Source organism: Salmo salar, chromosome ssa02, assembly GCF_905237065.1.
Source record: "Salmo salar chromosome ssa02, Ssal_v3.1, whole genome shotgun sequence".
Lineage (NCBI taxonomy): Eukaryota > Metazoa > Chordata > Actinopteri > Salmoniformes > Salmonidae > Salmo > Salmo salar.
In genome coordinates, this window is record NC_059443.1 from 56,076,498 (window position 1) to 56,097,793 (window position 21,296).

The 21,296-nt window shown below is 41.3% G+C and overlaps 1 protein-coding gene across 2 annotated transcripts in view; it reads left to right on the forward strand.

Moving 5' to 3' along the window:
- LOC106588084 (integrin alpha-L) overlaps positions 1 to 19,746 on the forward strand; it is a 37,344-nt gene extending 17,598 nt beyond the window's left edge. The window contains exons 9-31 of one of the 2 annotated variants that reach the window (XM_014176752.2): positions 760 to 895; positions 1,119 to 1,195; positions 1,445 to 1,568; positions 1,712 to 1,854; positions 2,091 to 2,231; positions 2,435 to 2,632; positions 2,755 to 2,885; positions 3,072 to 3,226; positions 4,839 to 5,005; positions 5,214 to 5,336; positions 5,491 to 5,561; positions 5,680 to 5,821; positions 7,157 to 7,255; positions 14,980 to 15,059; positions 15,264 to 15,341; positions 15,441 to 15,519; positions 15,764 to 15,868; positions 15,972 to 16,013; positions 16,133 to 16,258; positions 17,364 to 17,477; positions 17,583 to 17,612; positions 17,712 to 17,822; positions 17,923 to 19,746. In XM_014176752.2, coding sequence (XP_014032227.1) covers positions 760 to 895; positions 1,119 to 1,195; positions 1,445 to 1,568; positions 1,712 to 1,854; positions 2,091 to 2,231; positions 2,435 to 2,632; positions 2,755 to 2,885; positions 3,072 to 3,226; positions 4,839 to 5,005; positions 5,214 to 5,336; positions 5,491 to 5,561; positions 5,680 to 5,821; positions 7,157 to 7,255; positions 14,980 to 15,059; positions 15,264 to 15,341; positions 15,441 to 15,519; positions 15,764 to 15,868; positions 15,972 to 16,013; positions 16,133 to 16,258; positions 17,364 to 17,477; positions 17,583 to 17,612; positions 17,712 to 17,822; positions 17,923 to 17,976 — 2,526 coding nt within the window. In that variant the 3' untranslated portion in view covers positions 17,977 to 19,746. Of the gene's footprint in view, positions 1 to 759; positions 896 to 1,118; positions 1,196 to 1,444; positions 1,569 to 1,711; positions 1,855 to 2,090; positions 2,232 to 2,434; positions 2,633 to 2,754; positions 2,886 to 3,071; positions 3,227 to 4,838; positions 5,006 to 5,213; positions 5,337 to 5,490; positions 5,562 to 5,679; positions 5,822 to 7,156; positions 7,256 to 9,751; positions 10,025 to 14,979; positions 15,060 to 15,263; positions 15,342 to 15,440; positions 15,520 to 15,763; positions 15,869 to 15,971; positions 16,014 to 16,132; positions 16,259 to 17,363; positions 17,478 to 17,582; positions 17,613 to 17,711; positions 17,823 to 17,922 lie in introns of those variants that run through there. The other variant, XM_045706412.1, reaches the window with a different exon arrangement.
- The last annotated feature ends 1,550 nt before the right edge of the window (positions 19,747 to 21,296 follow it).

Genomic DNA, 21,296 nt, shown 5'->3' on the forward strand with positions numbered 1-21,296 from the left:
AACTTGTTCAGTTTATGTCTCAGTTGTTGAATCTTGTTATGTTCATACAAATATTTACAAATGTTAAGTTTGCTGAAAATAAACGCCGTTGACATTGAGAGGACGTTTCTTTTCGGACGCTATAGACGTTTTCGCGAGAAGACCGATTTTCAGGATGTCTCATGGTCTGACAAACAACTGTGGTCCCGCCACTGTCCACTGCAGATGCGGAAGGCAGACATTGGCGGATACGGCGGATTGTGACGCACGCAGCCCATGCAAAAAAAAAAAAAACAACAGCTCGCTATCTTAAATTGACGGATTTTGATGGGGACTTTTTTATTGTGTTACTTAGATTGACACACGGGGTCAGTCAATAGATAATGAAATCCCTGCTGAATACGCTTTTATAAAGAAGCTTTTAATGTATGATGTTAATTTGCTTTCTTTTTTCATTCTTCTTCCTCCTGTCTTTGTTAATTTGTTAGTACTTTTATTTTATGATGTGAAGCACTTTGTTACTTGTATTGAAAAGTGCTAAAAAGTATAGTTATTATAATTGTTGTTATTATTACTAGTCTCAAGGGTCCAGTCCAACTTCCCAGTTACAATGTGAATGTTTAAATATTGTTCATATTGAAAAGGAAATTAGACTTCACTATAATCCCACAAGCATTTCGCTACACCACAAGCATTTCGCTACACCCGCAATAACGTCTGCTAATCACGTGTATGTGACCAGTACAATTTGTTTTGAATTGATTTTATATTTCTTGGCAGGTCAAGAATGTTGATTTGACGAAACTAAAGTCCCTGGCATCAGAGCCAAAAGAGAACAACACTTTCCTCATCGAGGACTACAACGGACTAAAAGGAATCCTAGACAACTTTCAAAAAAAGATCTTCAACATTGAAGGTACAACTCCGGATTCAGATAAACTCTTAGTACTACTTACTTATTTTTCAGCAAAGTCCCTGTCAACTGAAAGTTGTTATTCATTTAAAAAACCTGAAGTGGAAATACTGGTCACTTCCTGAAATATACTGGTATTTATTTTTGGTGATAACACCTTACTCAAGAAATTCCACAGTAGAAGTATTATTGTATCGCTAGTTATATCAGTGTCCATATGTTCTAGGTTCCAAGACTGCTCTGGCTGGAAACTTGACTAAGGAGATGTCTCAGAGTGGGTTCAGTGCTGTCTACGTTGATAAGGTGAGATACACAATAGTATGTCCAGCATGTTTTATCATCTTAAATGTTCATTTGTAATATGAATCAATTGTTTTAAAATGTTTACTACAATGCTTCTACATTGTGCTACAAATCCTTGTAAATGCTTAAATATGAATGTATAAATGTAATGACCACCATTGAAACTAGTTTATAGACACAGTATATAGTTAATGAATGCTTATTAATAAATGTCATACAATATGACCCAATGTTTTATTTCCTCTACAGGACACCTTGGTTCTGGGCTCAGTGGGATCAAACAACTGGCGTGGATCTCTCTTTGAGACTGAGGGTCTGAGATCAGAGGAAAGGGAAATTCAGGACCCCACATTGGACAAAGATTCCTATATGGGTAATGGAATATTAAGCTCAACAAAATTATATTGCTCAAATGTGAATTTGAACAAACACTATTTTCAAGGCTCTGTTAGTTCAGATGTTTCAGTGAAGGGAGTGTAGTTACAATGGACCTACATTTCTTCATTGTTATTACAGGATACTCTGTAGCTGTTGGGAAGAAGAATGAGAACCTTCTATATTTTACCGGAGCACCAAGATCTGAACACATGGGACGGATCCTACTTTTTCACAAGGTTAACAACAACTGGACTGTGGCACAAAGATTGCCTGGAGAACAGGTTGGTAACATTAGCTAATTCTGCAAGCAGTGTGGTATCTGAATCAAGTTATACAATAGGGACAGCATGAAATCAGCTTTTGGGGTTACTTCAAAGGTTGAATCACTCCTCTGATAGTAAAGAGGAACACATGATGTCACTTTTTATGTTTACTTATGAGTTCCATTCAAAACCAGAGGACTTCTTAGAACATTTCAAAAACATTTTTGTATGAATGTAAGTTTTGATTTTCTCAGATGGGCTCCTACTTCGGGGCAGAGCTGTGTTCTGTGGACATAGACTCAGACGGCAACACAGACTTCCTACTGGTGGGTGCACCAATGTTTCACAAACCTCCGAAAGAGGGCAGGATCTACGTCTACACACTGAGTGATAAGGTGGGCTGAACTGTGAACCTCTGAACATCAGATTCAAATGCTGGATTTTTTGGTTGAATATGTTCATCAGGGACAAGGTAATCTGGAAGCCCATATTGATTCATTTGGATATAAATATCCATCATCTTCAATAATAATGCACAAAAAGACAGTGTAATATGGATTTATCTTCATGTGATCTCTCCTCGCCCTTCCGTTATTAGCTGGAACTGAGGATGGAGATGAATGTTTCAGTGCTGTCTCAGGGTAGATTCGGCTCCTCCATCTCGTCTCTCACAGACCTGAATGGAGATGGGCTGAAGGATGTAGCTGTGGGCGCTCCACTTGAGGATGATCACAGGGGGGCCGTGTACATTTACCTGGGTGAAAAGCTAAACGGGATCCGCCCTAAATTCAGCCAGGTGAGGCCGACGAAGATGGAAATCATTCAAAACGGCCCTTCACAATCAAATAAAACAGACATCCCTCCTGGGATATGAATATCAATGGCTTTTCATTAAATGTGTATGTTTTCTTACTGCAGCGCATCTCAGCTGTGATGATGAGATCTAAGCTCCAGTTCTTTGGCCAGACGATTGATGGGAAGATGGACCTGGGTGAGGATGGACTGACTGATATCGTAGTAGGAGCGCGTGGCGCAGTTGTCGTCTTGAGGTACGAGTCCAAAAAATGATAAGAAAAGACAGCTGGTTTAAACAGACAGTTGTTTAACCAGTAAAAATATCCCACTAGGGTGCGATCTGCACTGAACGGGGGCTGCGCTCAATGAGGTGTGGGCGGAGCTACCCAACATCGTACAATGTAGGCTAACATCCCAATCTTTATCTCGATCGCTCACAGGTCCAGACCGGTCCTCAGCATCTCTGCTCATCTCCACTTCCATCCTTCGGAGATCAGCACTGATAACTTTGACTGTCTGGCAAAAGAGATAATTTCCCCCGTGGTCACTTTAACAGCCTGCTTTAACATGGCAGAAGCAACAAAGAGTAAAGCTGGTAAGAACTCTCAGATCTTTAGGAACACTAAAGGCTTTGTGCATTCCAACAGAAATGGAGTCATGATCTGAGACTACATACACTACATGACCAAAAGTATCTGCTCGTCAAACATCTCATTCCAAAATCATGGGCATTAATATGGAGTTGGTCCCCCCTTTGCTGCTACAGCCTCCACTATTCTGGGAAAGCTTTCCAGTAGTTATTGGAACATTGCTGCGGGGACTTGCTTCCATTCAGCAACAAGCATTAGTGAGGACGGGCATTGATGGGCGATTAGTCCTAGCTTGCAGTCGGCATTCCAATTCATCCCAAAGGTGTTCAATGGGGTTGAGGTTAGGGTTCTGTGCAGGCCAGTCAAGTTCTTACACACTGATCTCAACAAACCATTTCTGTATGGACCTCACTTTGTGCACGAGGGCATTGTCATGCTGAAACAGGAAAGGGCCTTCCCCAAACTGTTGCCAAAAAGTTGGAAGCACAGATTCGTCAAGAATGTCATTGTATTCTGTAGTGTTAAGATTTTTCTGCACTGGAACTAAGGGGCCTAAACTGAACCATGAAAAACAGCCCTAAACCATTATTCCTCCTACACCAAACTTTACAGTTGGCACTATGCATTCAGGCCGGTAGCGTTCTCCTGGCATCTGCCAAACCCAGATTAGTCCGTCGGACTGCCAGATGGTGAAGCGTGATTCATTACTCCAGAGAACGCGTTTCCACTGCTCCAGAGTCCAATGGCGGCAAGCTTTACACCACCCCAGCCAACGCTTGGCATTGGGCATGGTGATCTTAGGCTTGTGTGTGGCTGCTCGGCCATGGAAACCCATTTCATGAAGCTCCCAACAAACAGTTATTGTGCTGACGTTGCTTCCAGAGGCAGTTTGGAACTTGGTAGTGAGTGTTGCAACAGAGGACAGACGTGTTTTACGCATTTCAGCACTCGGCCGTGCCGTTCTGTGAGCTTGTGTGGCCTACCACTTCATAGTTGAGCCGTTGTTGCTCCTAGACGTTTCCACTTCACAATAACAGCACTTACAGTTGACCTGGTGCAGCTCTAGCAGGGCAGAAATTTTAGGAACTGAGCTCTTCAGTCTCTTCTTCTACTTCCAATGTTTGTCTATGGAGATTGCATGGCTGTGTGCTCAATTTTATACACCTGTCAGCAACGGGTGTGGCTGAAATAGCCGAATCCACTACTTTGAATATATATAGTGTAATTGTGGCCTTGATGGTCTAGGTCGGAGCATAGTTAAATCACTGACAACAATAAGTGGATCTTGGTCTCTTCCTAGTCTGACGACCAGCGGAGGCTGTTGACAGGAGGACGGCTCATAATAATGGCTGCAAAGGAGCAAATGGAATGGCATCAAACACAGAGAAACGATGTTTGATACCATTCCACTTATTCCACTCCAGCCATTACCACAAGCCTGTCCTCCCCAATTAAGGTGCCAAAGGTTGTTCCTGGGTATGGATCTGGGACTTGAGAGTTAAGGTCTTGACTCCATCTCTGCTTTCTATTTCAATGCTGTCCGTCAGCAGGCAACCATGAGGTTCTGAACTTCTCTCCCTGATAAGGAGGCCATTTAAGATTTGTGTACTTTTCCAGGGGCACTGAGTGCAGGGATAAACATCTCCTACTCGCTGGATGTGGATCCACTGAGACAGAGGAGCCGAGCATTTTACAGCGACATGAACAAAGAGGCCAGAAGTCTTCTCGCTACAGTGGAGCTGAGAAAGGAGCGGACCTGCTTCAACCACTCAGTCTATATGACAGTATGAACAATGACAAACTGTAGCTATGCAACAATACAACAACCATGATGTCTCTCATAAGGAGGGGATTTAATGAATAACATTAAGTTGCTAGGTTGTTGAATTATTACTGAATTATTGTGTATTGATTTTATTCAGTGATGAGAATAATGAGGGTTTTTCAGGACTATGGATAGGGAAATTAATGCCACATTTTATTTTCTTCCAGCAATGCGTGATCGACACATTATCGCCCATAATCATCCAACTTGTTTTTTCTCAATCTGAAAGCCAACAAGAGGGTCTTACTGCCATTCTGAATACTGCCAGTCCTACACAGGCTGTGGTCGAGGTACGAAGATACATTCTGGGTCTGACTTAAACCTGTTCACTTACAATGATCAACAGTACTAGCAATGACTTTGGACTGAGTACTGTAATTTAGCCAAAGACCTGTAAAAACAGGTAATCTAAACACATTCACCGTTGTCTTGAATTCGTCATAGGTGCCCTTTGAAAAGAACTGCAAAGAAAATGAAACATGTGTGGCAGAGCTTGAGGTGGACTTCAACTTTATGTAGGTATCTGATAAACAGAGGCAACATAAAGTAACTTGTTTGTAGCTGTAATAATTACTGACTGCTCAAAAAAATGCATGTTTTCTCTGACTGTATGTATTTTGTCTCTCTTTTCAGCACATCAACTTTATTAGTGGTGGACCAGACTTACTTCCACGTGACTATAAGACTGTCCAATCACGGGGATGACTCCTACAACACCAGTCTAACTCTCCTCTACCCTCCTGGCCTCTCATTCTCCATGATGCATCTTCTGAAGGTAATACCGACACCACTCCATCTATTGTGTAATTCATTCTGATGTTTTCTTCTTGCTCTCATCTAAACCAGTGTTATTCAAACCTGGAGACCTAAAACATGTTCAGCCAATCAAGGGTTAGATGATTAGTTTAATCAGGGGTGTTCCTTCTGGGCTGGAACAAAAGCTTGCCTTGCTCATCTTGTGGGACTGCAGAACCAGGATAGAAGAACATTGATTTTAACATCAGTTTGCAGCCAAACATTTAAATGTTCACTACATGTGATAATTATTCATAAATTATTCATAAATCACTCCATTTCCTGGTTACTAAAATTGTAATAGCCTAATTTCAGTTTTGACAAAACAAGCAAGTATAGAGAATCACTGTACCATCTAAACAACTGTGAAATATATTTTCCAAAACCAAACATATTGTATTTTCAGCTGTTTGAAGCTGGTGTACGAAACCGAAAGTAAAACACAAAAACAAAATGCAACGGGAAGCACAGTTTTAGGTTCCTAACAAGCAGAGTAAAAAGTAAAACGGACAACTAGAAAAAACACAACCAAGTTTATTCACCCACTGGGTCATACAGCTGCAAAGACAAGGTATGATTACACAAGCACATATTTATAACCTCCCTACAAGGCGGGGTCAACACATACGTTTCTGTTGCAAGGCAGGAACTTAATTGGCTCCTCTCACTGGTGTAGTCATGGCCCTGCCTGATGCTAGAACCTTCGTGGGCGTGGAAGTGTATGTATGTGAGATAGTACTGTAGTAGGAGGGTCTGTGGTGGGCCCCTTTGGCTCCCCTCCCAGACGTTTCTTCTCACTTCATCAGTCCTCCCTAGTTCTGCAGCTGGCCTGCCTTATCAGGAACTGAAGCTAGACTGCTGCCCTTTGCCTTTCTCTGTAGGGACATTGATATTCAACAATAACATCTTTGAACAGAATATTAACTTAATGCACTTCCCCTTGTCTCCCTAACTTTCCATACACCAAATTCCTATACACGTAATCAATACGTTCTAGTATGGTAACATGAATAAGTATATTTGAAGCTAGAATCCAACAGAAATAGCACACATAGAACAGATCTACCCCTTCTCAGACTTGCTTTCAATGAGAATGACAGATCTATAACTCCCATTTGTATGTGAATTTGGTCGGGTCGCCCAAAAACGTACATATTGCGATTTATGCGTGGTGCACCTTTAAGTGTTGAATTGATTAGTTCCGTAAAGTGGTTCATTTTTAACATGCTTGCTTGTTTATTTTAGACTATGTCAGTGACTCAGTTGTACAAACCAGAATTATTTACACACTTGACATATTGTCTGTATTCCATAGTCTACAAGGAGAACGGTGTTCAGCTGTGGTGGTCTGGAAGGTGAAATGGACAGAACTACATGCAGTGTCAGCATACCTGTCTACCGTAGTAAAACTACAGTGAGTGATTACTTAGATATACCCGTAAATAATGCTCAACTGTGAATACACCGGTAAAGCTTTAAAATCTTCTTAAATGATAAAGACAGAGCTAAAAGCAGTAACTCAATGTCTAATTGAGTGACAGCTTTGATATGAGGATACAGTGCCTTCAGAAAGTATTGTGACCCCTTGACTTTTTGCAAATGTTGTTGTGTTGCAGCCTGAATTTAATACCCCATATTGTCAAAGTGGAATTATGATTGACATTTTTACAAATTAACAATGAAAAGCTGAAATGTCCAGACTCAAAATGTTTAACCCCTTAGTTATGGCAAGCCTAAATAAGTTCAGAACTAAAAATGTGCTTAATAAGTCACATAAATTGCATGGACTCACTGTGTGCAATGATGAGTAGAGTAGAGCATTACTTTATTAATCTCAACTTGGGATATTGTTTTATCACAGCATGCATCAATGACAAAATGACAGGACACGCAACAATGACCAACATGATAAAAACCAAACATTAAGACAAAAAGGCACATACACCATATCCCTAAAATAATCTGATTCAAGTGCTGTTTTTTTTTATCCTGCTTTGGGAAAGACAAAAACAAGCAACAACATTTTCTAATAGGAAGGCCTCATAACAGTTAATCAATTACTCATTAAACAGCTGTATGGCTGTTTGGTAAAAAGGACCATCTAAACCTCTCTATGGAACATCTGGGCAGGCTTAACCTGCTACTGAAGCTGCTCCTGTGTTGCATTACAGCCCTGGTGGAGTGGGTGTGTGTGTGTCATTGTCCATGATCATGTGCAGCTTTTTATGAACATGTCTTGCATTGATTCCAGGCTGCTGCCAATTGTAGCACTCTTAATGATTTTGTCAAGCTTGCATAAAAGTCCTCCTAAGGTAAATTCCCTTTCCAGCACAAAATGGCATAGGTCGCTACACTCGCCACGACATTGCTATGGAACATACGAAGCATTTTGTCACATACTTAAAAAAAATCAAAGCTTCCTTAAAGTACATTCTGGATTGGGCTTTTGTAGCCACGGAGAATCCTCCTTCCAGTTCAGTTTGTTGTCGACTGTTACACCTAAGCACTTATAAGTGTCAACAGTGCCAATCTCTTCACCAGTGGCTCAGTTCATTGTTGTGTGAGAAGTTATTTGTGTAAAGGGTAAACACAAAAGGTGACAGGAGAGTCCCCTGCAGCACCCCTGTGTTTGTACAAATCCAATCTGATACTGCCTGGTTCAGTCTTACGAACTGTGGTCTATTTGTCAGGTAGTTCACAATCCATTTGATTGTGTGTGGCTTTTCCAGGTGCTCATATACTCTGGAGGAGACAGAGCAGACCATCTTCAACACCAGTTTTTGGGTGGTAGGTAAATTACAAAGGATCCAGATAGGCTGACACCTCAACTCTTAATAAGGGTATTAAAACCCGCTCAAAAAGGTTATGACTTGTGATGTGAAAGCCACTGGTCTAAAGTCTTTCAGTGCAGTCCCTCCTGATTTCTTTGAGATGGGAACTACGCAGAATGTTTTCCATTTAGTAGGAATATCTGAGCATGTCAGGGACAGGTTGAAAATATGCTGCAGTATGAAAGCCAGTAGATTAGCACACACCTTGAGTACTCTGGCGTTAACTCAATCAGGCCCTGCTGACTTACTGGGATTGGTCCTCTTCAGCTGCCTCACTTGTTTCTTCGAGATGCTCATGGGCTCAGTGCTTCCCAGATCAGAGTCGAGTACCTCCCCTATCTGATGATGCTCTGCTGACAAATCGTACTTATCGAATCTGGTAAAAAAATGTTTAACTTTGTTGTTGTCCGCTGTTGCTGTAACCGGTATTCTTCCTACCATACTAGATATCCTGCATGTGTTTTGCTTGCAGCTTGCGTTCTAACGTCAGTATGTATTCATGTTTTGCTTGGCACAATAATGTCAGTAGAGAAGTTAACATAATCCGTTATGCATTCAGCTACCCTTAAAATCCTCCTCCCAGTCGTCTATAAATAGATTCCAAACTGTACCTTCAAAGCAGCTCTGTAGCGCCTCTCCAGTTTCGGGTGTCCATTCGTGAATCACCGCCTGAGTGACATGTTACTTCTGGACCAGTGGGTGGTACTTTGGTAGCAGCTGGACGAGGTTGTTAGATTGTCCAGTGGAGGCAGAGCAGTAGGCGTCTTCACATTGGTGTAGAGAATGTCAATGGTCTTGTCCAGACGAGTTTGAACTTAAACATACTGTTTTAAGGTAGGAAGTGTTGTGGACAGCAAACAGTGGTTGAAATCCCCAGAGATAACCAAGTAGGGTGATCGATGGAGTAGGTAATGTGGTGACTTTGTGGCCAGTTAAAGATTTGCAGACGGCGGGATGTAGACAATTACTATCACGCTAGGGAACTCTTAGTAAATAGTAGGGTCAGCAGCCCACTGCTAACACCTCCACATGAGGGGAACAGACCCTCTTCACTGACACCATTGACTGTTCACATACAGGCAGACGCCTCCCCCCACTTGACCCCCGAATGTTCCAAGCTCCTGTCAGCTCTGATGATCGTGAAGCCAACCACCTCCACATGGGAAACAGGTATAACCTCCGTTAGCCAAGTTTCCGTAAACCATACCAGACTTGTTTGCCGATGTGATCTCATATACGAAGTTGTTGCCGATAGTACCTCCGTCTTGATTACAAGTGAGCGGACATTTCCCATGATAAAGGATAGGAGATTGAGCTTATTTCCTCTCGTTTGGTAGTCATACGCCTCCCTGCTTCCCCTTGGTTTCATCTCAGGGGGCAGCTCTAGCTGTAGTGGGCTAACTTCACTTGGCTGTAGGGCATGAGGTTCATCCAGGCTGAACGTTACCAAGGTCTCTGCACTATCAGTGTTTGGTGCACTCCACAGTATCTAAACCCAGTGCGGCTAGCAGTAGTAGAATAAAGTAATTTAGCTCGTCTGGTAGGCTCGTATCACTGGGCAGCTCTCGGCTGTGCTTCCCTTTGTAGACTAATAGTTTGCAAGCCCTGCGACATCTAACGAGTGTCAGAGCTGGTGTAGTACGATTCAATCTTAGTCCTGTATTGATGCTTTTCCTGTTTGATTGTCCACAGTAGAATAAATACATACTTCCAGTACTCCATTTTCTTAGTGCCATCAGTACAACCACAAAAAAAAAAAAATACACAAGACAAGAAAATAATTTGCTCACTACAACAGGGTTAGAGCTGCATTTTGAATGACTACCTCATCTCTGAACCCCACACACAAAATGATCTGTAAGGTCCATCAGTCGAGCAGTGAATTTTAAACACCGATCCAACCACAAAGACCAGGGAGGTTTTCCAACGCCTCACAAAGAAGGGCTCCCATTGGTAAATGGGTAAAAATACATTGAATATCCCTTCGAGCATGGTGAAGTTATTCATTACACTTTGGATAGTGTATCAAAATACCCAGTCACTTCAAAGATACAGGCGTCCTTCCTAACTCAGTTGTCAGAGAGGAAGGAAACCGCTCAGGGATTTCACCATGAGGCCAATGATGACTTTAAAACTAATGATTGATAGGAGAAAACTGAGGATGGGTCTACAACATTGTAGTTACTCCATAATACTAACCCAATTGACAGTGAAAATAATGTAGAATGGCGCCGGAGAGGATGTCTGATGTTTCACGTGCTCCTAACCAACTGTGCTATTCAGTTAGTTTTTTTGCTTTGTTTGTAACTTTAAAAAAATATATATTTTGTACGTAATGTTACTGCTCAAGACCAAAAATAACTTCTGGACATCAGAACAGCGATTACACACCACGAACTAGAAGAAGCTTTTTCCTTTAACGAGTCCGACGTGAAGGATATAGTGCTTTCCCGGGAACAGGCCCAAATCCCTGTCATTTGCGTGAAGAGACAGAGAAAAAGGGGGTGGAGGTCAGGCTGCCTTTCGGAGAATTCGTAGGCGAGCGATTAAACCCCCACTGCCATCCATTCTATTGGCCAACGTGCAATCACTGGAAAATAAAATCGATGACCTACAAGCAAGATTAAACTACCAACGGGACATTACAAACTAATATCTTACATTTCAGAGTCATGGCTGAACGAGGACATGAATAACATACAGCTGGTGGGTATACACTATCGTCAGGATAGAACAGCAGCCTCTGGTAAGACAAGGGGTGTTGGTCTATGTATATTTGTAAACAACAGTTGGTGCACGTTATCTAAGAAAGCCACGATATCTAAGGAAGTCTCGAGCTCTCATGATAAGCTGTAGACCACACTATCTACCTAGAGAAATTCTGTATTTTTCGTAGCCGTCTACATAGCAACACAGACCGATGCTGGCACTAAGACCACACTCAATGAGCTATATACCGTCTTAAGCAAACAGGAAAACGCTCATCCTAAGGTGGCGCACCTAGTGGTTGGGGACTTAATGCAGGGAAACTTAACTTCCACCAGCATGTTAAATGTGCAACCAGAAGGAAAAAATATTAATAATTATAAAACTCTAGACCACCTTTACTCCACACACAGAGACTCATACAAAGCTCTCCCTCGCAGTCCATTTGGCAAATCTGACCATAATTCCAACAAAACTTAAAGCAAGAAGCACCAGTGACTCGGTCAATTTTTTAAAAGTGCTCAGATGAAGCAGATACAAAGCTACAGGACTGTTTTGCTAGCACAGACTAGAATATGTTCCGGGATTCTTCTGATGGCATTGAGTACGCCACATCAGTCACTGGCTTCATCAATGACGTCATCCCCCCAGTGACTGCACGTACATACCCCAACCAGAAACCATGTATTACAGGCAACATCCGCACTAGGCTAAAGGGTAGAACTGCAGCTTTCAAGGTGCGATACCGTAACCCGGAAGCTTATAAGAAATCCCACTATGCCCTCCGATGAACCATCAAAAAGGAAAAGCGTCAATACAGGACTAAGATCGAATCCTACTACCCCGGCTCTGACACTCTTCAGATGTGGCAGGGATTGCAAACTATTACAGTCTACACAGGGAAGCACAGCCGAGAGCTGCCCAGTGATACGAGCCTACCAGACGAGGTAAATTACTTCCATGCTCGCTTCGAGGTGCGTAACACTGAAACATGCATGAGCGCATCAGTTGTTCTGGACGACTGTGTGATCACGCTCTCCGCAGCCGATGTGAGTAAGACCTTTAAACAGTTCAACATTCACAAAACCGCAGGGCCAGATGGATTACCAGGACGTGTACTCTGAGCATGTGCTGACCAACTGGCAAGTGTCTTCACTGACATTTTTAACCTGTCCCTGACTAAGTCTGTAATACTAACATGTTTCAAGCAGACCACCATAGTCCCGGTGCCTAAGAACACTAAGGTAACCTGCCTAAACGACTACCGACCCGTAGCACTAACGTCTGTAGCCATGAAGTGCTTTGAAAGGCTGGTCATGGCTCACATCAACACCATTATCCCAGAAACCCTAGACCCACTCCAATTTGCATACTGCCCCAACAGATCCACAGATGATGCAATCTCTATTGCACTCCACACTGCCCTTTTCCACCTGGACAAAAGGAACACTTGTGAGAGAATGCTATTCATTGACTACAGCTCAGCGTTCAACACCATAGTGCCCTCAAAGCTCATCACTAAGCTAAGGACCCTGGGACTAAACACCTCCCTCTGCAACTGGATCCTGGACTTCCTGACGGGCCACCCTTAGGTGGTAAGGGCAGGTAACATCTGCCACGCTGATCCTCAACACGGGGGCCCCTCAGGGGTGTGTGCTCAGTCCCCCCCGTACTCCCTGTTCACTCATAACTGCACGGTCAGGCACGACTCCAACACCATCATTAAGTTTGCCAATGACAACAGTGGTAGGCCTGATCACCAATGACGAGACAGCCTATAGTGAGGAGGTCAGAGACCTGGCCGTGTGGTGCCAGGACAACAACCTCTCCCTCAACGTGATCAAAACAAAGGAGATTGTGGACTACAGGAAAAAGGAGGACCGAGCACACCCCCATTCTCATCGATGGGGCTGTAGTGGAGCAGGTTGAGAGATTCAAGTTCCTTGGTGTCCACATCAGCAAACTAACATGGTCCAAGCACATCAAGACAGTCGAAGAGGGCACGACAAAACCTATTCCCCCTCAGGAGACTGAAAAGATTTGGCATGTGTCCTCAGATCCTCAAAAGTTTCTACAGCTGCACCATCGAGAGCCTCCTGACTGGTTGCGTCAATGCCTGGTATGGCAACTGCTCGGCCTCCACCGCATGGCAATACAGAGGGTAGTGCGTACGGCCCAGTGCATCACTGGGGCCAAGCTTCCTGCCATCCTGGACCTCTATACCAGGCGGTGTCAGAGGAAGGCCCTAAAAATTGTCAAAGACTCCAGCCACCCTAGTCATAGACTGTTCCCTCTGCTACCGCACAGCAAGCGGTACCGGAGCGCCAAGTCTAGGTCCAATCGGCTTCTAAACAGCTTCTACCCCCAAGCCATAAGACTCCTGAACATCTAATCAAATGGCTACCCAGACTATTTGCACCCCCCCACCCCTCTTTTACACTGCTGCTACTCTTTATTATCTATGCAGTCACTTTAATAACCATCTACATGTACATATAACCTCGACTAACCTCTACCCCCACACATTGACTCTGTACCGGTACCCCCTGTATACAGCCTGGCTATTGTTATTTTACTGATGCTCTTTATTTGTTACTTTTATTTTTTAAACTGCATTGTTGGTTAAGGGCTTGTAAGTAAGCATGTCACTGTAAGGTCTACATCTGCTGAATTCGGCACATGTGACAAATAAACATTTGATTTGAAGGAGGAAGCCTGTACATAATACAAATATTCCAAAACATGCATCCTGTTCGCATAAAGGCACTCAAGTAATACTGCAAAAACTGTGGCAAAGAAATTCACTTTTTGTCCTGAATACCAAGTGCTATGTTTGGGGCAAATCCAATACATTATCGAGTACCACTCTCCATATTTTCAAGCATAGTGGTGACTGCATCATGTTATGGGTATATTTGTAAATCGTTAACTGGAGTTTTTCAGGATAAAAAAATAAACAGAATGGAGCTAACCACAGGCAAAATCCTATATCCATGGTTGTCTGCTTTCCACCAGACACCAATGAATTCACCTGTCAGCAGGACAATAACCTAAAAACACAAGGCCAAATCTACACTGGAGTTGCTTACCAAGAAGACAGTGAATGTTCCGGAGTGAGTTACCGTTTTCACTTAAATCTACGTGAAAACTATGGCAAGACCTGACAGTGGTCAACAATCAATTTGACAGAGCTTGAAGAACTTAAAATAAAAATGGGCAAATGTTGCACAATGCAGGTGTGGAAAGCGCTTCGACTTACCCAGAAAGACTCACAGAAGTAGTCTGCTAAAGGTGCTTTTACAAACTATTGACTCAAGGGTGTGAATACTTATGTAAATGAGCTCTTTCATTTTCAATACATTTGTTAAAATAATATAAAAACATGTTTTTACTATGTCATTATGGGGTATTGTATGTAGATGGGTGAGATGTTTTTTTTATTTCATCCATTTTGAATTCAGGCTGTAACAAAATGTGGAATAAGTATACAGGTATGAATACTTTCTGAAGGCATGCCTTCCATTTTTTTCCCCCACTTCCACAGTTATGATCAAGTTCAAATCAAGTCTGACTTTGTGAACTATGCCATTTTCCTTTTCAGGCAGTGTTCACCAGTAAATTCCATATTTTGAATACATACGACTGGAACAACACAATGGAAATGACCGTCATCGGCCTGAGGTAGAAAATCTGCTTCCACAATGTGAATGTGTGAGAGAATCAGTCCAAGAAAATCCAATTTCCCCATGCAGTCAAAGTATTGAACATACATTGCTTAAAACTATTTTTATACAACCCCAATACCTTCTACTCAATTAGCTGAAGGACTTCATAGCATTCCATTTATGTACACAAAAAATGCATTTGCCTTTCCTTTATTCACAGTGACAATGGAAACTCAACCAATAGTTCCCTTACCAGGACCATCCCTGTTCAATTTGCAGTTGACCTGGTAGTAAAAGCGTAAGTCTTTACAAGCCTGTACTTAACATTTTGTTTGAGAATGACTCCAAGTTAATTGAATAAAATCAAGGTGACTTATATATCTTGTTGTTGTTGAAGCCTTCCCCAAGACTCCACCACATACATGAACTTTACTCTGGAGGACACATCACCTAAAAGACTGGTGAATGTATATGAGGTAAACAATCAACTGCTATTGCTGTGACTGATATTAAAAGTGTGATTCACACGATGTGGGGGTAATGTGCTATATCTTTTTATACTCCAAAAACAAACTATTTTAATATCTCTGTCACTCTAACCTTGAACTTTTGGTAGTTATGGTCTATGTTTTGTTACAAATTCTGTGACAAATGCCTTTGTATGAAATCTCTATACAAATGTTAGTATGGTTGAGTGATTAAATGTCCCACTGTTTACAGGTGCAGAACTTGGGACTTAAGTCTGTACCCGTCACAGTCACCTTCACTTTCCCAACTAAGCTTGAGCACAGATTTGAAATGAACTACCAAATATCTGTCTTACAGGTAAATTGTTCACATTGCTTACGAAAATGCTGACATTTTACTGCCACAATTTATTTCAATAGGAAACAGCCTAATACAAGTTGTGTTTCTTTTTTTTATAAAGAACCATACTCAATGTGGAAAGATTATCAATTCAACAACAGAGGTGAGTATTCAAATATGCCCCTCACTCTTGACATTGTTGGTAACCTATCCAATCAGGTTACAACTCAGTATAGTAATCATGTTACTGAAACGCACATTTTGCTTTCTGACTGTTTACAGTACTGCTCTCCAGAAAAATACTGCAAGTCCATCGAGTGTGAAAGTTTCCTTTTGGATAAGTTTTTGACAGTTACATTTGTGCTGTCTGGAAATGTAGCTTTCAAGGATCTCGATCAACATGCAAGGGTCTGTATTAAGCCAACTTGAACAAATGATGGTACAGAGTAACAACATGCTAATAATTAACGAGACTTTGGGACAGCAAACATCCCTCTTTAAATCTTTGTCATGCTTATTATTCATTAGCACGCTACACCATTTAAGCTAGAAACGCCATTCAAACTTTAAAACGTGCAGTGTTCAGGACCAGTGTGCTTGCATAAAACCTGTTGACGTATGTTATACTTTTTAAAGTATTGTTTTTTGTCCTCCATCTACTTCCGTTGGATTTCTTCAACATTCTAAAAGTTCCATTGTTACAGACTCCCATGAATTCCAACATTCTATTATACAAATCAAGAGATACAGATGTCTTAATAACAGCATCAACTTCATTCATTAAGTTGACTTCCCACTGTTGAATTACGCAATGCAAGAGACATGGCAAGTAGCCTTGTAGTTTTTGAACTTTTGTAGGCTTTTTTAATGGTCTTCAATGGGCAAAAATTGTAGCACAAGTTATCGCAAAAACGTCATAAAAGGCATCCGATTTTCTGATAAACTTGAAGCCCATGCAAAAGACCAGGAACACAGAAATATGACGTAGGAACTCGTCACTTGCCTGGCTTATTAACTGACAAATAAGCTACTTTCCCAACATCTTAGAGGGTATGACATCTTGGTCTACTTCTCTGCTTTTCAATTCTAAAATCAGAACAGAAATATCTTCCACCCATCAAATGATGCAGGTTTGTCAGTTACTGCATTGACAAAATTTGTCAACTTTTACAAACTGAAAATGTTATCACTTTCCGAGCTTTTTATACCACAACTTAGACGTTATGACATAGGAGTCTACTTCTCTGCTATTCAAATCTGAAATCAGACAGCTGTTCTAGTAACCACAACTACTTTGTCTGAACTTTTTTTTAAACATCTGCCGTTTTGACCACTTTCCCAACCTGTTAAGACAAAAACGTAGAGCTTCATCTAACTTCTCCGCTAATTAAATCTGAATTCAGAACACTTATTCTACTACCACAAAATACTTTTAAAGAACTGAAGCAAGTAACACAATTTTACTTAATGTAAAATTACCACCTAGTTCTACTAACAATATCTCACTCTACAGAGCTTGTCATTGCCAAAGAAATTCACTGGGGATAGAGAAACAGTCAATTTCATCAGTTTTGTCAAACTCAGCTATGACAAAAAACGATATGTCCAGACAGCGAGTGACCCAAGGGTAAGTTTCCTGTAAAAAAAAAAGAAAAACTTCAAAAGATATAAATATTTCTTGAGCAAAGATTCACAAAAGCATCAATTTTGTATGTATTTATTTGCTCATTAGGATAACTCTTCAAGCTTCCACCAAACACAGGTAATTCCATTTGTGGAATGAAACTGGTTTACTGTATAAGAATGGTTTTTAAATTGCTTGTTCCATCGTCACTCATTGTCTCAAAATGTATTTCTCCAGATTGATGTTCAGGCTGAGATCATCATTTCTCCCCATAGAGACCTGATAATAGGGACAGGAGTTGGAGTAGGACTCTTCCTCTTGATCATCATTACAATGGCCATGTATATGGTGGGTATCAAAGCTGCAACAGAACCTTTGCTTCTGCAATGTAAAGGACCAACACTTTGATTGTTGAACTGTTCAACATTGTTTTTTCCTTTCTACTCAGATGGGATGCTTCCAGAGAAAAAGCCATGATAATGAAGAGAATGAAGGGGAATAGAGTGAGCAAGATGACGCTGCAAAGGCTAACAATGTGTATGCTAACGCTTTGGAGAAGCAGCCACAGCCTGAGAGCAGAGCCAAAACCTCTCCTTGTTGACATTCAGACAGTAAAAAATGGCTTCTACGCTAGCAATGAGGGGGTAGGGGAGGGACCAAAAGAGAAACAGGATGTGTCAGAGGCAGGCTAAAGGAGTAGTAGTCTAAGCAACAACAAAAAATTAAACTCAGGCCGATTCAGATTTAGGAAATGTACTTGGTATTCAGACTTATGCACACTGAATACATGTAATTCAACCGCCTAAAAGCCTCCCACTTGTTGGCCAACAGATTTTCTCATGGAGTTTTCAGTACATTTATCTAGTGTAAATATTATCCAATATTTAATGGATTGAACTACTGAATGGCAACTTTCAGGATTAATCAAACCATTATACTGAGAAGGGCATACATTTTCTAAAGGGGCCCGACTCAGATTTAGGAAATATGCCTTTTCTTTTGCACACCTTTCCTACGCACTTCTCAGTAGTTGGTATTCAGACTTAACTTATGCAGCTGTGCAACGGGCTTTGCAGGCGTGGTTTCCTTGGGCACAGCGACTACATTTAATTAAACAGCTGAAAACCTTCCCACTTGCTGGCCAACAGATTTCCTTGTGGAGTTGTCATTCAATAGGGTTCAATACAGTGATCTTAAGCCATCCCTTTAAATATATTGTTGCTTTAATTCGAATTTGTCGACAGACTAGACTACATAGAGAACGTGTTCAGAATATATGGATCAATGAAAGATAAAGATGAATATGCATATAATTAGATGGCTGTTTCAGCACCAACTGGTATATTTAGGGACATTTTTGGGTTAGAAAAGTATGAATCATTAAAAAAAAACTGCTTTAGCGAGCCTTTAGGCACAATATATATATATATATATATTGATGAATGAAAAATAGTGGTTTGATTCATGCTGAAAGTTGTCAAATTCAATCCATGAAATTTGGGAAGGTGTATAAAAAGTGTACAATAAGTTTTGAACAACAGTCCTACCATAATCATGGAGCTGTATGACAACAATCCAGCCGCCGTGCGCCATGCTAGCAAATTATTGCGCAACATGTTGGCTTGGTGGGGGTGGAGGCCCACTTTGTTTTCTTTTCCCGTCAATGCAAATAATAATATGTTCTTAACTGACTTGCCTAATTAAATAAAACATGTATTGTGCTAGATGTTATTACTTGTGCTTTGAGATTATCAAAATGATCAATAATTTGTAGTTATGTGCCTTTTGTAATGTCATTATGGTGTGATAAGTGAAATAAATGATTATAGGTAAATGAGTAAAGAATCCACTCTGAAACTTATCTAATTAGTAATTGATGTAGAATGTGTCATGAATAATTAAAGTACTGAACGTAAGTCCCATAAAGGTCTAGAGGCTGGAGAGGGAGAGAAATGTGTGTGCGTATTAGAGGACCTAAGAGAACTGTAGACATTTGTTCTACCTGACCTAGCAACTTTGAGAGGCTTTGGAGGAAATATGGGAGTAACTCTCAAGGTCTCAGTAATCTCGGGGGAAAGCACAGACAGCGCTGGATAGTGATTAACAGTTGTGAGAAGTCCGGGGAGGGATACTGTTCACCTACTGTTTGTGTGTGCGTAGGTTATCTACTGTTGGTGTGGTGGTTTGTGCGTAAGCGGAGAGAGGATAAAATGAACTTCTTTGTTAATGTTGGGCAGAACGTTCTCTGAATAAACTGTACAGACCTTTTGCAGAAAGCCGAGTCCTTGCCTAATTATTAACCCATTGTCTTACAAACCATGGGAATTAGTCAAGGCTTATTGAGTGTTTTTTTTTTACATTTAAGTCGCTCTTATCCAGAGCGACTTACAGTAGTGAATGCATACATTTCATCCATTTTTTCCGTACTGGTCCCCCGTGGGAATCGAACCCACAACCCTGGTGTTGCAAACACCATGCGCTACCAACTGAGCCACACAGGACCAATTGTTAATTATTATCATTGGGATAGAATAATTCCTATGACATGGTGGCAGCCCAGGTGCAATGTATGAAATGGTGAATTGAAAATGTAAAAAAATTGAGAAATGGAAATCAGATTAAAAAGGTATTTATACCCTTTGTAACGGCAAGCCTAAATTTGCTCAGGTGCAATATATATCCTAAACAAGTCAATTTGTTGGACTCCTGATCCTCTTCCAAGCTGTACGAAATTAATAGATCACCTGCCTTCAAATAATCTGTAAGGATAAATACCGCTCTCTCTGTATGGTCCCACAGTATGATAGTGACATTCTAAAGAAAGAGCAAGTCTGATGTGATTATAGAGAAGCACAAATCTGGGGAAGGGTACACGACCATTTTAACGTCATTGAACGTCCCTCTGAGCAGTCTGAGTGGAAAAATTAAAACCACCACGACACTCCCTACATCAGGCACCCACTCTAAACTTAGTTGCCGGACAAGAAAGGAACTTCTTAGGGAAGCTACTGAGGCCAACTGTGACTGAATGAGTTACATTAGTCAGTGGCTGCAATTGACGATGTATCAACAATCTCCAAGGCATTCCACAAAAAGGGTCTTTATGGGAGAGTGGCAAGGACGAAGCCCTGGCTGAAGAAAAGCCTTGTCTGCAAAGAGTTTGCAAAACATCCCCTAGAAGATGCTGCCGTTGTGGCAGAATGTCTGGTGAACGCTAAGCAGGATGTGCGGCTTTTCAGCAAAAGGGACTGGCAATATTGTCAGGATTGATGGAAAGATGAAAGGTGCAAAATACATAGAAATGCTGGATAAAAACTTGCTCCCCTCTGCCAAGAAATGTCCTGTGGAAGTTTTTCAACAGGACAATGACCCAAAGCACACTCCCAGAGCAACACTGGAGTAGCTTAAAGAAAATAGATGTTCTTGAGTGGCCCAGTCAGACTCCTGACCATAATCTCATCAAACATCTGTGGAAAGACCTCAAAATCGCAGTCTACAGTTCCACAACTTGAGGAATTTTGCAAAGAGGAATGGGAAAATATTGCTTTATTACAGTGTGCAAAGTTAGTTGAAAAGACTAATAGCTGCCAGAGGTGGTCCAACCAAGTATTGACCTAGGGGGATGAATACATAAAATGAACTGTCATTACTTTATTGTTTACCATTTTCTTTTGTGTGTGTTGGGGGGGGGGGGATCTGAAGAAGAATGTGACTCAAATAAAATTTCCCAATCTAACGCATCAAAATCCAAGGCTGTGAGACTTCAAATGTGAAAAAGTGATGGAAGCCAAATACTTTTTCAAAGCACTGAAATTAAAACAT